At 40.4% G+C, this 18,058-nt stretch overlaps 1 protein-coding gene across 13 annotated transcripts in view; it reads right to left on the bottom strand.

Moving 5' to 3' along the window:
• sox6 (SRY-box transcription factor 6) overlaps window positions 1–18,058 on the bottom strand; it is a 129,546-nt gene that overhangs the window by 33,562 nt on the left and 77,926 nt on the right. For 11 of the 13 annotated variants that reach the window (XM_034217729.1, XM_034217789.1, XM_034217744.1 and 8 more), the window contains 2 exons: window positions 4,294–4,417; window positions 721–800 (listed from right to left, as the gene is read on the bottom strand). In XM_034217729.1, coding sequence (XP_034073620.1) covers window positions 721–800; window positions 4,294–4,417 — 204 coding nt within the window. The remainder of the gene's footprint in view (window positions 1–720; window positions 801–4,293; window positions 4,418–18,058) is intronic. The other 2 variants (XM_034217760.1, XM_034217810.1) reach the window with 1 other exon arrangement.

Raw genomic sequence — 18,058 nt, 5'->3', positions numbered from 1 at the left:
ATCCAGCTTCCTGTTGCTACAGTACTTTTATGATGATTATGACTTAGTCAAAGGTTAGCAAGGGTTATGCACCAGGCTAAGAGAAGCCCTTGTAACAGTAGTATTTATGATATTTGAAATGTGAAGGGCAGAACGGAGACAATTATCTGTAATAAACATTATAGCCTCAGGTAAGCCCTGACCTGGGTTCATCTTTTGTTAATTGATGTGTGAGAAAAGTCCTGGAGGAGCCTGTAGGGCTTGGAGCCTATCCCAACATGTTATGTGTCTGAGAACCCCTACACAGCCTCACTTTTTGTAACGTATCATGAGAACATATTTAGGTTACCCATATTTTTTGTCTTTTCTTCCTTCTTATTTATCGTGTCTCGGGGATGAAGAAAAATCCTAAATTAAAAAAAATTAAAAGGAGATTCTTTGCTTACACAGTCAATTGTCTCCTGATGAATTTACTGGCAGGCGATTAAGGCAACCAAAGTGATTCTCATTCCCTCTAATAACTATTATCTGCCTAACTCCTCTGTCTGGCAGAGCTAGTGGGATAAATCTTCTATAAAACAGGATAAATTACATATGTAAGGTGATAAGCGTGTGTGAGCTGGGGGCCTCGAGGATTATTTAGTGTGCAGCTCATTACTTAGCGTACAGCTGCTTAGCCATCCTTTATACCCTGGGCTTGGCGGGCGTCCCTAGCATTCTTTGTCATAGTACTGTACATACCTGAAGCTGGAGGGGGCTGAGTCCTGACGCGGCTGCAGCTGCCATTGTGGATGGAATGAACTGCACCGGGTAGTTATCACCTGTCAGAGAGGGAGAGAGAAAGACAACAATGCTTACAGGTTCAGACAATGAGCCGGCCCACAGCTACCAGGCAAGTGCCAACACGGATCCTGGGCCCTTCACTTTGCCACAGCAATGTGGCACATTGCAACGAGCCCTCGGCTTCAAGCCCAAACATCTGCATTAACAAAAGGGTAAGCTAGTTTGACTGGAGCAAGATTACTTAGGAACGTTCCACACCATTCCCTCCTTCCTACACCTGCACAAAATCTATCCAGAAAATAACTACTGCATAGTTTAACAAGTTAGGTGTTCTTTTTAGTTTTATGAGTGCATGTGTCTGTGTTCATAATAAATGTTAAATATGTCCCGTGGTGTTAAATTAGCGATTATGTAAAAGGACCAGCATGTTCTTTCAGGCAGTTCGTACAGCTGTAGACTTGTCTGGCTATTGTTCAACACTACATTGTTTGTTTCTGAGTGTTAGCTTTGGCAGCAAAGGGAAAGCACTTGTATGAGAACTGGTTAGAACAAGTGTGTAGTCACAATAACAGGGTTAAACAAAACCTGCAAACATGTTTGTCAGACATGGATATAAGAACGGCTGCTGTATGAGTGATATCCATTGGGGTACCAGACGCTTTTACACACTCGACATAGTGTGTTTAGACGGACTGAACAGCCCCAGTGAGACAGTGCAGCTCAGCGTTTATAGGGGGAGGTTGGTTTGAAGCATGTGTCTGGAGGAGGGGAGGTGGGGTGCACAGTGGGAGTGGGGAGGGGTAGTTGGCCTTCGCTCAGACCCCACTTCTGCCTGTCACTTCTTCTCACAAACATATGGAGCCATTAAGCCACAGACAAGGTAAATGTATATACCTTCTCTTTCACTTTGCCCTCGCCCGCTCGCCTCACTTTGCAATCTTGTACAGCACAGCACAATGTGATACAAGCCATGGAAATTCAATCCCCATTTAGTAGCAAATAAAAATCACACAGCAGAAGTGGTTTCAAATAGTGCTGGGTTGGATGTGAAGGAGCGCACTGTGGTTATTTCTACACCTCTTTTTTGGTATCGCTTTCTGTCTGTCTCCCTCTCTCTATGCTGTCTGTGACGCAGGCTTTGCAAATAACAAATGGCTGGATGTCTTTAGATGTCATGTGAAACCTGGGGAGGGTCATGTGCTAAGTGAGCACACCACCACCGCCGGGGGGTCTCGGGCTCCAACGTATGGGTCTAGGCTGTACACAGTCGAGGCACCAGTCTCCATCCGAATGGGCGCTATGCCAGGTTAACGTCACTGGTGAAAGGGCATTGCTTTTAAAACTGTGTTTTTTATTTAACTGGCCATGGCTGGTCCCATGCCCAGAGCCTGGACTCTGAATGCTAAGAGTGGGGGTGGGGCTGGGGGCAATGCAGGTGACGCCATGGTCACGACAGACTATATTTCCCTGCTCATGTGGTGCCATGAAATATAAGTCATAGATCTGCCGAGGGATGACAGATGTAGTTGAGACCTTTCCTAGAACAGATCAAATGATGATGAATGAAGTACATGGCGACAACCCTCAAACTTGATCTTCTTTTCTAAATTCTACCTTATTACCGGCTAACAGGAAAATAAGAATATAGATAATTAATCTGATATTGGTACGATTTCAAGTTGAACTGATGATGATTCTGTTTTTTTTAAGTTACATTATGTTAAGATATCTTATATACAAATGTGGTCAAAAAATAAAATATTTAAAATGAAATGTGGAAACAGTTAACTGTCAGCAGGCTGTCTATGAGAAGACTGGCAGAGGAACCTCAAAACGATGGGGTCATTCTGCAGGTCCATTAGAGGCACATCAGACTGAATGCTGCCATCTCTGTGTAAACAGTGCGAACAGACAGGAAAGTCTATTTGTTTAAAAGATTAGTTGATATTTCTGCGACTGTGCTTGTCTACCATGCACCACCAGGCCATTGAGCACAGCCAGTACATGAGGTGATGACCTATCACTATGGTGCTAAAATGACTTGGTTGCCATGTGAGCACCACAGGGCTGGGGGTCATAAGCAGTGGTCCCTGGGAGCTTTCTCATAATGATAACATCAGATTAGTGTGCCTTAGTCTTGGAAGTGAATGCTTGGCCACTCACTTCATGGGGAAAGGACACGGCAGCATCCTGTATACTCTGCAGGTGGTGGTGATAACATTGTGCTCTCTGGATATATTGTGTATATTGTGTTGGATGAGGAATAATAGATGTTTTGAAATACCTCTCCTGACTACACGAGTCATTCTCAGACCACCTTTGCTTTGCCTTCGTGAACTCATGAATTATGCAGGAACTACACACATGACGACCCCTGACCATGATTCCATAATAGCTCCTGTTATTTGAACTAAAACATTTTCCGTGTCAAACCTATTGCAGAAAGCACCATGGCAAAAGACTCCCCCTCAGGCACTTTGTTTAAGCTGTCATGGCTCCATAGTTCCAAAATAGCTGACTTTTTTTTTTTCATCCTGTGGTTTTATAGTTAATTCATTAACTGCACTACCACACCTTTTAATGTTCTGCTGCGAACATGCTGACTTCCAAGTGTTTCTTTTTCCATTTTCAGTGCTGTTCCTTGTTCTGGTGCTGCTTTATAACAGGCAAGAGGACTTTCTTTTTTCAAGCTCCCTCATAAATCCTGTTCTCTTTTAAATTGATGCGTCATCAACATAACACTGTCTCCTTTTATTTGCATGCCCTGGAGTGATTTATATATTTTTTAAACAAATTCAGTTTGATTGATATGATTAAATAACTAATAGAGTAGATTCTGGAACCGAGTAAGCCATGAGAGGTTAAACACTAAGACTTTGAAGCAATTTAGACCATAGATTATTTTTGTTTTACTTATCACAAGGATATAAGGGTGTACACACTTGCTGCTTTGGCATGGCATCAGTCAACCTTTCTCATAAAACCTTTTTTTATTTGTTTTGAATACTGTGGAAGGCATATCTTTTACTTAACTCAAAAGACAAAGGGAAAGAAAGAGGCATGCTGTTACATGCAAGGAAAACAGTTAGACATTCATACAGAAAAACCTGTTCCTTAAATCAAACCAAAGCTATCCTTAACCTTCTAAATGTCTTACTATTAGTTAGAAACGTTTAAGATGGTTGCTTTTTATGCATATAACAACACTTTACATTCAGGCTTTATCTCCTGAGTTATTGGTTCTCTAAGGGATACTTGGAAAACAATTACAGCTAGCAGTCCACTTCACAATACTTTCATGTTGAAGACATGTTGACATTCTTCTCTTTCTCTGCCCATGTCTATTGTTCCACATGGACTAGAACATTCCCAGGCCTTGGTCTCATGCCCAAGTTCAGACAGAACAGGGATTGCCTAGGGCCTCAAGTGTGACTTCATAATTTAAGAATACAATATAAAATAAATATCATAATTATGAATAAACGTATAAGGGAAAAGACACAACACAGAGAGAATTTGTTGCAAGCATACCTGGCTTATAAGACATTCCTTGAGGGAAGAGAAATCCTTGCTGGGCGGCGGCTGCTGCTGCCAGAGTGCGCTGGTCGTGTGGAAAAATGGGGATCATGAGCGGAGGCATGTGACCCTGGACCTGCTGAACAGATAGGGAGCAGAGATCAGAGAGAGGCCTAAGCATAGGCAGAAACACAGAGCCCACTCAGGGGTAGACCAGATCACAGCTCTCGCTAACGCGTGCTGACAGGGGGCTCCGCGGCACTGACTGCCCTCGTGTGCTCATACAATACCTGGCCGAGCTACGCCTGCTCTTAATCCAAACCACAATTTCACCTCGGTACATCAAAGGCGCCTGCATAAGCACATTGTTACAGCATGACTTAGATGAAGCGACATGCAGGACAGAGGGCAAAGAGGCTCAGTAGGTCTGTTACACTTGTAGAGAGAAGCATTGTACATGTTAAAATAGGCATTCACTACACCCTTGCTCTTGCAATAGATACATGTTAGCAGGAGGATTGTTGAATGTATCACTTTGGAGACCCTCACCCCAAGGGAAGATCAACTGCTCACATAATCTTGGACGAGCATTTATTTAGAATAGATGATAAAAGCCTGAAGACAATCCGGTAATTTACTACTACTGTTTTCATCAGAGGAAAAATAGCAGGCAGTTGAAAAGGGCTTGCCGCTTGCTGTATTTCATTTTAATGTCATTCTCTGACTGTCTCTTCAACTCACATATTAACCTTCACCATCCAGTCTGTTGCTGACTTGCCTACTGGGAATATCAAACAAAACTCCCTGCACGTGTATGTCAAGGGTGGGTGAGTAGCTTGTGTCTCAAAAGTGGATTGTGGGGGTTTTGCACACATGTTGCAAGGGCCAATCTTACTGTCATTCTCTGCTTCCTGAAACACTATGATGGGGAGCAGCCCGGCTACCATGGGCCTGCGAGGGTTAATCTAGCACTGAGCCAGGCCACCTCAGGGGAACCTGCCTGGAAAATGGGTTAATAAAGGTCATCCCCCAAAATAAACACTTTACAGAATGTTTCTCCATTCATCCCCCCTTAAAATCAACTCGCAATAAAACGCGTCTGGGTGCAATTACTGCCGCTGCATTGGGGCATGAAATCAACCTGCTCTGAGCAAACGGTTTCCCCCCGTGTTCTGGCTGAGGTCTGCTATGATATCCACTTTTTCAGACCGTGTTGCTCCCCCTGTAGACCCTCTACCGGTGTAGTCGCACCCAGTTTCTCTCACAGCTAGCAAGCTGAACCTATTTAAAACTACTTTATTGATCTGTCCAGAGGTGCAGAGCTAGACTGAAAACTAAATAAATAGAACTGTTTTATGCCTACTGAGCTTTTACACAAGTGCAAGTGCAGAAAGTGCATTATAGAAGAATAGAAAAGTATGTAATTCTTCCAAAAGTAGTTCTGTAAAATGTGCTGTTAGTGAATAAAAATAAATGGCCAAGTAGCCTGCGACAAATGACCTTAAATAAAACATTGCTTTATAGGGATTTGTGTTCCAACTTTCCACGCTGAATGGATGAAAGATTAATCTTGGCCTTGCATGTATGGAACATATGGAAAAACACAATAATTAATGTCACAACATGAGGTAGGGCTAGTGACAGGCGGGGGGACACTGGGGAACACAGCCTTGCTCTGTCTGTGTGTTTGGACTGTAAAACCAGATGCAGTTTGTTGCTGAATGTGCCATAGTCACAGGGCAGAAAAGGGCTCCCTCAAGTCCACATACTTCCAAGTATGTTACAAGTGTGTTGCACGGTACTTCATACACTTTCATGAATTAACTAACATGCCTTGTTAGTACATTAAAAGTAACTTACAATTCAATTTTCCAAACAAGGATATTGACTAAAATGTTTTTCAAACACTCTTCTTAGTGAAAACAACTTTCTGAGACTGTACGTACCATCTTACAGTGTATTGTTGAAATGTTCAATACGCAAATAACCTTTTTTTATTTTCAATTCATACCAGCAAACAATCTGATCCTTATACTTTTTCAAATCTTAGTAGACAAATATGACAGCATTGACTAATTTAATAGAAATATATATATTATATTATATATTAAAATAGATATTATACACAGTATATGTACCGAGAGACAGCCAGCAAAAGTCATACTTGGATGTATCTCCTCAGCACTAAATGTAAATTATGTCATTTCATCTGGGATATCAGCTTTTATTACTATTATTATTTTTAAAATATGGAGCAGAATATACAAGATTCATCGAGGCAAGACAGTGTGAATGTGCAATGAAGGGGAAATAAATGCATTGAGTTTGAATAGCTGTGATTTGCAGTAATGAGCTCCATGCATTAAAGTTTAATTTACGGCAACTAATGTCAGAGAAAGGCAAATCAAATTCTAAGGAGCTTCAAGGTGGTAACAAATAGTGGAGGTTAGTTGAGCTGTCAATTAACAGCTGGCAAGTTGCTGAGCAGATTATAACATTTTCACAAGTGCTTTTTTTTATTTGACTGTTAAAGTAAAGTTGAAGAATAAAATAAAGAAATATATTCTAGAAAACAGACAGAAATAAATTATGCTCCTATGTAGCTTCCACTCTCCCGCTGTACTACAAACCCATCCCCCCTTTAAGAGTTACCCTCAAGTTCATCTATGTATGGGCTGAGTGCCCGGGATATTTCTATTGCCAAGATGATCTTGAGGAGTCTGAGAATGAAGTGGAACAGATGTGAGCGGGGCACTTGGGCAGCGTCCTCCCTTCTCCTCGTAAATACAGCCGCATTGTTGTGCTGGAACTGCTCTTCCTTTGTCTTAGCACTGCTAAGTACTGGATAATGTCATTTCACACCATCTGCCCCCAGGCTTCATTAAAGATACATGAATCGGCTATCTTATGAGGAACAGGTGCTATTGTTTGTCCCTCAAGACCCAGCACTAAGGATCTGACTCGGAATACTTGAAGAGGAGCATCTGTAGTGATCAGTCAGGCAGACTTGGCGGAGGCCCCCGTCTCTGCCAGCAAGCACTCCAGCAGAGGTTTCTGGGGGAACTCAGCCGCCTTGCAACATGTATCATCAATTCAGATGACCTGATGAAGTCTGTTTCAGGCCAGCACGCAATCTGTTTCCCTCTCAACGAGACACTGGCGTTTGATAAATAGAACCAACTTGCAGTTCTAATGCGTGTAGGATAGCATATAGATACAAATAGTGTCAGAGTTATTGGTTTATCTGCTTCTCCTTAGAGACATTACAGACAACGTATTTATACAATTATTTTCTTTATTCTGTTTAGTCCCACTTTTATTTTAATATTTGACAAGTTACTTTTGACAAAATTATAACGTTATTGAGTGTGTGTTGTACAAATCACCCAAGTTAAACAAGAAAGCACTTAGAGTAGCTCAGCTGACTGTTCAACTGAAGCCCATCCCGGGGTGAGACTGGCTCATCTGTGATGCAAATACACAAAGTGTAAAAGACAGGGTTGACTTGAAAGAGCTCCCTTTATTTCTTGTAGCACTTCTGTGTGCAATACACACGCACAATATGATACACTCTCGAGTTCACCAGAGTAAAACTGCATTAACCGATTAATGCAATTTTGCTAATACACAATTAATTTTGTCATCACTTTTCTGGTGAAATAAATATAAGCTGTCAAAAAACAAATATAAAAAACATTTTATATTTGTGCTTGTATCAAATGGACTTTTATTAAGCTCAGTTATGCTATAACGTAAACGTACTTGTGTGGATAAAAAATGTTTTAGTGGTGTTTTTCTTTATCGAAACAAACATTCACCTACAACACAAAAGCTACAGTAGCAGCTCCAAAACGCTCAGTGCTAATGGAGATGTACAGCGCATTACAGCACTGACTTGGGCCCATGTCAACACCCATGTTCCTCACTGTCTGTTATAGCCTCTACAGAGCACCCAGGAGGGATGAAGCCCCCCTGCTGGGTTTCCTTCTGAACCCCCTTGCACCTCCATGCACTGATCCACACCGTTTTTTGCTCCCAATGCACCACAATGCGCTATGTGAAGGAAACTGGGCTAGTTTTTGTTTTTACTGCCGAGTCAGTCAGTATTAACAAGATTAAAAGACAAAAGGGGCAAAAAAAGACAAACACCTACCTCGTTCACACTGTGTTTCATGGTTATTAGTTTGAAAGGACCTGTGAGATCCTGGGACTAACATCCTCATTAATTGCTACTTGACACCTTTTAACACACCTCTCACACACATCTGCTTATCTTGGATATAATCTGCACTAATTTGCCACGAGTAGACTTGTAAAAAGTAAAAATTATAAAAAAGGATTTTAGGTATTTTTCTTAATTCTGGAGAAAGATTATAATAGGTGACTTTACCTATTAGGAAAATATCATAATCACCAGTAATCATTTAGAAGAGGACTCACGTTTCACTGACATCTCATTTTAATAAAATTACTTCCACACTTTAGTATCTGTCAGTTCTTCAGCTCCGTCGCTAACCTTCTCTTTCACATTTTCTATAGGAGGGGATCTTTAATTTCACCCAGGGAGGTTAGACTCCAGCTGTTGCTGTGAGAACTGATAGTTCACACTTTGTTCCCCCCTGCTCTTCGCTGAGCTGCGAGTAGAAATCACCTTTTGTGATCCATTTAAAGGGAAAGTGATCTTTAGGAAGCTGGCAAGTCTGGCTACATCCCAACAGCAGCACACACAGTAAAACTGACACTAGACAGCAGGATATGTTTAACACCCGCCACTGTGTACACAGCCCACTGGGTGTACACTGTACTGGAGCCTGACCAGGAGGAAAATCACTCAGTGGAAGCACTTCTGGGCTGCTGAATCCTCTGTGTTGCTTCAGGTTTTTTTCCCCCATGAAACAATCAACGTTTTTTAAGCACATATTAGTCCTTTACTACAGGTCACTTATTTGCCAGTTATACAACCGCACAGTTACATCGCAGACACACACATTGATCGCACAGAGATGAGATGGTGTTTGGATTTGTCTGTAGCTAATGGTAATCAGACAAATAGATCAATAGATTTGAAGCAGACTTTGATGCTCGAGACTACAGGTCTTCATTTTACCACCCACTAGAACGAAGCACATTATTCTTGCTTGTCTACTCTGAAAATAGGCATACTGAAATGGGGAGGGCTGATACACTGGAGAGGTTCAGGCCACTAACAAAGGGCCCTTGTCCCAGTTAGATCTCTAACCTTTCTCCTCACTTCCTTCCTGAAATCGTTGGACAGCACCCTTCCCTGCAAAAGTCAAATAGACAGCTAAAGCTAACAGTGTCAAAGCACGAGTAAAACAAAAAAGAAGCTCCATAATATTTCCTGTGAATTGTTGGGTTACAGCTCTAAGTCTGACTGCAGGCACTGTTTGCTCAGGTTTGAGCGTAACACTGCACATCAGTCATGCCTCTGTATGTGTTACACTGAGTGTTGTTCAGGATAAAGTACAGCAAATCCAGACACTTGAGTGAGGTCAGACCATCCAGAGGGAATAACCAATAGATTACTTCTTGTTCCACTAATTCCTTACACAGTAAAACAAGCCTTCTTGGAAAACAGCCATTTCAATATGTCTATATTAAGTCGATGGGAGCTTGAAAGCACGGTAGTCCAACCCTCTGACCCTCCTTACACACCCCACCCCAAATCCTTCCACTCCAGCTTTCCTCCATCTTATCGCTCTTTCTTGATGAAGCTGCGTGCTACTATTTACTTAATACACTGACTACTATTAACAGGGTTTCTGCTCACTGCTTTTATTTCATGTAGTGTCAGCATTTCATGTTGTTGGAAGAATAATAAGAGCTTGACTTCTAGTATGACGCAAAATGGTAAAAAGGCAGTCGAAAATATAGTTATAAAAGATAACAACTCTGTGCTTGTGCAAGAACATTTAAATTATGCATTGATACAAAAAGTAAGATGAAGATGCAAAAATGCATTTCATGAAATTTGGTTTTTGTAGGTTAAGTATAAATTATGTACCTATAAAAGATTATTCTAATTCTTTAAATTAAATATATCCGTCTAAAATAAAACTTGTATAAGAGTTGTATAAGAAATAAATATCAAAGTTAAGTCTTAGTTAGGCTTCTTTTTAATGGCATGTTAATGGAGGAATTTGTTTTTCACATCACAGTCTTTATTTATTTTCATTCGTCGTTCAATAGTAAACCAAAAGCACACCTTTATATATTAGATTTAATCAAACAAAATTACACTATGTCAAATCATTGTGTGCACGCACCAACACTATGCATAAGATCCTTAACACACAAATTGATTTCAAAAGGAAATTCAGTGGTATATTCCTTAAGAATACCAGCCTATTTGGGGGTTCAGGGTACATGGAGGTAAGAAGGATTTATTTCTTTTTTCAAGGTCTTGCCGTAAAATTAAGGTTCTCAGAAACTGGTCAAATCCACAGGGACTCACTCAAACAGCATGTGAAATGACAAGAAAGAAGAGAACAGACATAAACAAACATACAAGTGGTTTGGGGCCGGCATCATTACCCTGAATATACATCCTCGCTGTATGGTAATGGCAATAAGTGAAACGCCTAGGACCCTTATTGCAGGGGGGGAGTGTGAGATACGAAAGAACATTTGACACGGGCTAGCCAGCTACAACCATGCGATGTGAACAGGGAAGGGGGAGCAGAAAAAGATGGATTTAAGTATGTCAGGCTTAGGAAATAATGTGGTATTTAAGGTCTGAAAAATCACATGTCAACACTTTTGAGCAAGCAGAGAAACATAAATTCTCTGTCGGTCTACTTTTTAGTATTTTGAGTTGTATCAAATAATTGTGAAAATATATATACATGTATTTCCTTTAGATTTGGCATTGCCTTCGTTATATTTCAATGTGGTTCTTTATTCAGATTAATTAATCAGATTTGAAATTCAAATTAAATGGAAAAAAACCTCTTTTGCACTTTAGAAACATTATTTTGTCCTTCTGTGACACAGAAGACCACCCCTGCTCTGTGTAATGGTATCGTCCACACCCCTCTGTCCCGTCCTCATAGATTGAGACTCTGACTACCCCCCAGCTGCTGGGGCCACACATAACAACAGAGCCCGTTCTTCTGTTCAGCAGAGAGCAGGCCTGTCGGGAGGGGCAACTTTATTGGAGAAACAAGTGCATTGAGACTCAAATATAATCAATATCTCAAATATCATCTCCTAAAGCTGATCAAAAGATCAAACAGGAGAGGTTAAATGACAGTCTAAAACATATATATTTTCAGATTGAATTAAATTCTAGATATGTCAAAGAAATTAGGGAAATTAAAAAAGAGAAAATAAGGTATTTTAGAGAACTGAGTTATGGAGAAACAAAATTATACAGTTCTGTTTCTATAAAAAAAAAACTGTGCAGAACAAAATAGCTCATTCATTGTGTTCTGTTGGGGAATGCTTGGATTCTCCCCCACCCCAAAAACAAAAAGCTCCTTTTTTGCGCTGGCCATGGGCTGAATGCTTTACTTTGCCACCCCAGTCCTAAGCAAACACGCGCCCCTTTCTCCATGCCGGCTGGCCGTACACAGTAGAGCCTATTAATTCAGATCCTTCTCCCTATGAGTGTGCCCATGCATGCACTGCTGAGGACGATGGCAACGCACAGCCAACGCAAAGACAAAACAGTTTGCACAACATTAGCAGAGAAAACACAGTTCATGCAGGGAGCGAGAGGAAACTAAATCAACATTACACTGGAGGATGTGTTCTCCCTCAACTGATATTTTCCTTACGGGGCTCGGGGTACAATGGAGGTTAAGTGTAAGCGCTCAGCTTTTACCCAGGGACGGCTTGTGGAGCTCTGAGCAGGTGCCTTATATTGATGTTTAGACCGAATATAAACATGCTTTATTCATCACGTAAAGAAAAGATGTTCCGTTATTGGGATTATTTAGCCCTGTGGTTCATTTAAAAAGCTAATTTACACTCACATATCACTGGTAATCTTCTCTTTTATTTTGGTCATTCTTGTCAATTGTGAAAATTGGTACAGGGCTGTGAGTTTGTGTCATAAATGAACCCTTCCCATGGCTGCTTTACAAACCCCTCAGGTGACTAATTTTGAGTAGACCCTCAGGTGTGATTTCACACATTACAGCCGCTCATGTGGCACCTCTCAGATGGGGCCTCTTAATTATCGCTGCTTAAACTTCTGAGGTGTCTGAATACAAAGGCCAATTACACAAAGCTTGGCTTTATTGTGTTATTTACATCAATAATGATTCTATGTGTGTCTATATTCCTACCTCAAAGACAACATAGAGTACAAGCATATGTTTCATTTGACTGCTTCTAAATACACTCAGTAACTGTGCTCAGTTGCTGTACAATAAAGTTACACAATATAAATTATTTTTTAATTTCTGTTTTTACAAAATCTAATCATCTTTTTTATTTTAAAGCAATACAATTCAGCAGCCCTTCATTACCATAAAGGTACACACATGTCTAAGTAAATACAGGGTGCATTCCAGGAGATAAAATAATGGCCTAATTGGAAAAGAAACCTGCATATGCCAGAACACTCAAACATCATCTACTGTTTATATTCCTTAAGCAATACTTAGTTTTCACAGACAAGTGGCATTACAGAGCGACTGTTCATCCACTTAGCTTCATTTGCACACCATCACTGCCATTGCTGAGGTTGTATCTATTACACCTTTTTGTGCATCATTAACTTTTAACAAGGCCGCAATGGCTTTATTGTTTAAATTGCACATGACTTTGTTTAACGTCAGCATTTCCTCTGCTTACTGACAAGTAGTCACATTTCATAACTAATTAAATTGATCCCTCTCTCCCCGCAAATAGAGTCCACTAAATGGAATTATTTGTATCCAAGTGTCAATATATTAAATCACAGGGGCTAATGAGTCAGGTCACTGCTTTCTTTTATCTTCAGTCTTGCATGTGCACATCTTCATCAGCTAACAGTCTCCTTAAATGGAGGATGAACCTGCTGGACTGAGCCTCCCTGGGCGAGAGCCAAGCCCGTCTGACTAGGCTGTTAATGCCCCCACATAATCCTACTAGCAGGCTAACACAGGGCTTTTCAACACACGGGAAAGCACTGGCAGCGCATCATCTACACAGGCGTGTGCACACACAGCAGCACACTTAACACACTCACACATGATCATTTCCCTGCTCTATTATTCTCTTATTATCATGCTAACTGTCTCAATCTAGCTGTGCTAATTGGGGGACTTACACATTCTCTTTAACAATGTCTATTTTTGAGGGTTTCTTTTGCCAGTGCATTAATAAGAGTCTCGCACAGAGATAATCATTTGTGCCGGGGAGACAACAAAAGCATCTGAGAATATACAAATTAGCGCTATTATCTTTGTGGAATTACCAAACAGCCTGTGTTTATTTAAACTCATCTGCTTGATTTAAAATATTTACCATAATGTTGTAGTTTTGGAGTCTTTGCTTCTCTAAATTGGAAACCAAACAGACTCACTGCTTTGAATTACCACATTGAATTGAATAGCATGCATATTCTCTTTTTAGTAACAAAGGCGTTCTTGCAAACCAGTACTATTTAAAAAACAATTTATCCTACAGACAAAACATCAATGTTACAGATGTCTACTGTTCATGCTGGGAGATGTGAAACTATGTGTTTAGCACAATAAAGTACATAGACATTTGTAATGCTTAGGTAATAAGCTCTTCATAGAAATGGTGACACAGTCTCTGTTCAAAGGCATAATGATAGAAACATCGGGCTGTGTAAGGCTTGTGGAAAGTATAAACACAATTTGACTCAGACCAATTATTAGAGGGCAACTGCTTTTCAGTGACAAATACCTTACATTTACTTTATGATTCCTGTTACAATGAGACTGTGACCCCAACGTCCTTAGCGCATACGCTGCAATAGCATCACACATCAACAAGGATGTGAAAGTCCTTGAATAGCACAGCTACAGCGAGGCTGGATTTGACTCAAAATCTGTTGAATAAATTGACGAAGGTTGCTGGTCAGGCTAAATGTTCACTCGCATTCAGCTTAAACAATTTTCACCACCATCTGCTTTCAATATTTACCAAGCTACTACAGATGTTTCCTTAACATTTGGAAACAATGTTTCAGGCATGGTTGAGGAACCAAAATAAATACATTGTCACAATTTATAGGTCAACTCGTTTTGGAGCAAACTGAAGCAACAAAAATCATAGTCCCACCCCTGTGTATTCTTAGGTTCCTTTTTTAAAAGAGGGAAATGGGAAATACATGTGCAACTGACTTCAATACATTTCTGTCCAGGTTTTTTTGTTATCTTCTAGAAATGTATAAACTGCAAACAACAGCATGAAAGATCATTTTGTCCTTAGTAAAACACAAGTGGTGTTAAAGAAAACATGTGCCTCTTCTCTTTTAAAGAATGACTGTAGATGCTTGTTCTATCAGACTACATGTCTGTGTATTTGTTGTCCTCAGGTTCATCTCAAAATATACGCCTCAACCTCCAGACTGTCCACCTTTAAATTATGGGCTGCTAAATGCTGGTGTAATTGAGTTTCATCTTTAATCTCGGGACCTTTAGCATCTAACCATTGAACGCCTGCAGGCCCCCCACTGCTTCTTTACACCATTAAAGACACATGTGAGAAATCCTCCAAGACTTTGAAGTGTGCAGTGGACAACAATATATTGGCCTTTTACTCTTTTTATCTCTGGCTTCTCTTTAAAATGGAAGAAAGACAAACATTCTGCATGTGTGTTTTTGTATAATTGCACACACAAGGTTAAAGGTAGGAGGCATATTGTATGTGTGTGTGTGTGTGTGTGTGTTTGTTTGTGTGTGTGTGTGTGTGTGTGTGTGTGTGTGTGTGTGTGTGTGTGTGTGTGTGTGTGTGTGTGTGTGTGTGTGTGTGTGTGTGTGTGTGTGTGTGTGTGTGTGTGTGTGTGTGTGTGTGTGTCAGAATACAGTAAAAAAACATATCATTAAGGTTTTAAAAGCAGGTTTGTAATCAACATGGTAGACGATGGCCTCGAAATAAATGTATAATCTCTCAAATCTCACAGTGTATTCACCCAATGACGATATCATGACAGTTTGATATTTTCAATGGTTATTTAAATGAAATGAAAAGTGTCCCACTGTTTCATCTGGGGAGCTCTGTTTTCTTCAGCCTGTTTCTGAAGATAAAGTTCATCCTGACCTTTCTGCCAATATTCATTCTCTTGATGTGTGTATCAATGCGCGGCTCCCTGTGTGCCTGTGTGTGATCGCCTCTGTGAATGTGTATGAGTATCTGCGTGTGAGTGTAAGCTAGGGGTTGTATCTTAACAGACCCATCCTTGAGGAATGCTTGAACCTGGGTTATACCATTAATTGCCGCAAGGCTATGGACAGATCTGTCACTTCGGAGCTCCAAATGTTTTTCATTTTGTGTATAGAAAGACTTTAATTGACTGTTATGTGGTTACCACGATACCGTATTTCTGCTCCCATATTAGTAATATGCATATTGTCCTTAATGTAGCAAGGAAATCCATATGAAAGAACATGCCAGTCAACTGAGACAGCACTCTGATGAACAACATGATGCTGTTTATCTTTTCATCTGCGGCCACTGCTCATCCATTAGGAGCATGAGAAAGCGGCTGTGATTATGAAACAGAAAGCCTTGAAGAGGAGACTTAAATAATTCCCAGTGTGCCTGAGTGAAAGACTGACCACAGTCTGCTCATTATTTCTATTTTTTGTAATTGCAATGTGCCTACACAAAGACTCACAGAGATAAGTAACTTGTGAGATAAACTAGTTCTCTACTAATATAAATGTTTAAATGTCACATGTGTCTTGGTGGGGTTTCACATGTTCAACTAAATCAAGAGTTAATCTCATCCTGGGATTGAATTAGTGCCAAGACGATTTCAACTCAGAGGATGGACTGAAGGAATACAAACAAGCCGAGGGAAAAACACACAAAGCCTTGAGCTTAAACTTTTGATAAGCCCCTAACACTGCAATCAAAACATCTGCTATCTTAAAACAAGTGACATTGTAATCCCAAAGGACAAAGTCTAAATCTCTATCCCTCTCTTGTAGGAATGATGGGGAAGGATAAAAAGAGAGATGGCTATTCAAAAGAGAAACATGATTAAACACCAAGCTGCCTTGCTCCAAACCTCACTAACTAAATCTCTATAACTTCATACTTCTGACAAATCCCCTTCAATACACATGCAAAAACTCTTAAAAAAACACATAGCGTGCCAACAAAAGTCTCCCTTCGCAGCCCCCATGGTTTTATTGTTGGGACGGTTTACAATGTCCACTGATGTGATCAGTTACATCATCAATACAAGGCCTTAACTTAACTCTCTCCTTGTTTTCTCCCTGAAGCCAAAACAGAAGGTCTTTGATGGCCACTGGGGTCTTCAATAAAGTTTAGTGCTCTCCATTCTACAGTAATAGCAGAGTAACTCAATCCCCCAACACTGCTTACCACTTTGCTAAAAGTCTCTGACATAAAGGCTGGAGGCTTGTTTACAGAACTAATTAAGTCAAAGCTGTTATATATTAAGATGGCCAGGGCATTTTTAAGAGGCAGCAGTAATGAAAACAGAGTGGCAAAAATGCTTCACTAACCCCTGACTCTATTTTATCTACTCTCTTTCCTACTTCACTTAGAGAGAAGTGACTATCATCACGCTGGATATTTGCAGGAACTAGGTTAGGGAGAAAGAACATCTTCTGATTTATAGGACATGCTGATAAACAATGTTGCAAAGCATCACAATTATTTGAAGTATTGAGATTGATGCATGTTTGTTCCCGGCTGGTATTCAGTCTTTGTGCAGCCTGCAGAGGCTGATGGGAGGTGGAACAGATGGGAACCATGGGAGTCTTTTGTTTAATTGTTGATGTGATTTATTTTTTTCAGGAAAGATCAGTGGCCCATTGGTCAAGGGAGAGTCTGGCTAACTAGGCTCTGCATGGAAGGACTTTACTTGTATCTCTGTTCAAGCGTTTGAAATGGATATTTAAAAGTGCGTTCCCTTACACTCTCAAGCACCCCACCCTCTCTCAAAACTATGTATCAAGTGGAATCTTCAGGTATAATTTGCCTTTAACTTCATGATGAAAGCAAGGGCCTTTAAAAGTGAGATGCATTAAGGGCTATGCCCTTATGCTCAATGAGCATGAGTGAAGGGCCCTCTATGGTATGAGTAATACTAGCTCCTCAGTAGTGTATACGGTACTTCAATTTTAGAGTGTTTTCTAGACAGAATGTCATGCTCTGTGCTTCTCCTTAGTGGAATTATTTCTAATAGACTGTCCACTGTTGAAGTGAGAGGTCCAGGCGTGTGGATTCAGAAGATCATGTTGACAGTATGGCCTTTCTCTTGCAAAGAGCTCTTGAAAGAGTCATTTTGATTTCCTGCCAGTAAATCCAGTTGTTGTACTCAAACTGATGTTTGAAATTAGAAGTTTGCTTTGCCTAAGTGTATCATAAAAATAATCTGTTTGTGATGCCCCATAGGAACTGTCATAAAGGAAAAACAAAAAAGAAATAGTATCTCCTGTGAGGAATGCTTAAAGATGCTGAATGAGCAATGTGTTGCTAGTAAAAGTTTGAAGATGTTGATAAACAAAAAAGGGAAAATGAAAGGACAAGTCAGGGAGTTGTCAGTGAGAAGAACAAGCAGGGGAGGAGGAGGTGAATGGAGAAGGATGAGCCTGACACT

Source organism: Gymnodraco acuticeps, unplaced genomic scaffold (assembly GCF_902827175.1).
Source record: "Gymnodraco acuticeps unplaced genomic scaffold, fGymAcu1.1, whole genome shotgun sequence".
Classification (NCBI taxonomy): domain Eukaryota; kingdom Metazoa; phylum Chordata; class Actinopteri; order Perciformes; family Bathydraconidae; genus Gymnodraco; species Gymnodraco acuticeps.
The sequence above is the reverse complement of the archived record's forward strand: the minus strand, read 5'-3'. Positions and strand labels throughout refer to the sequence as shown.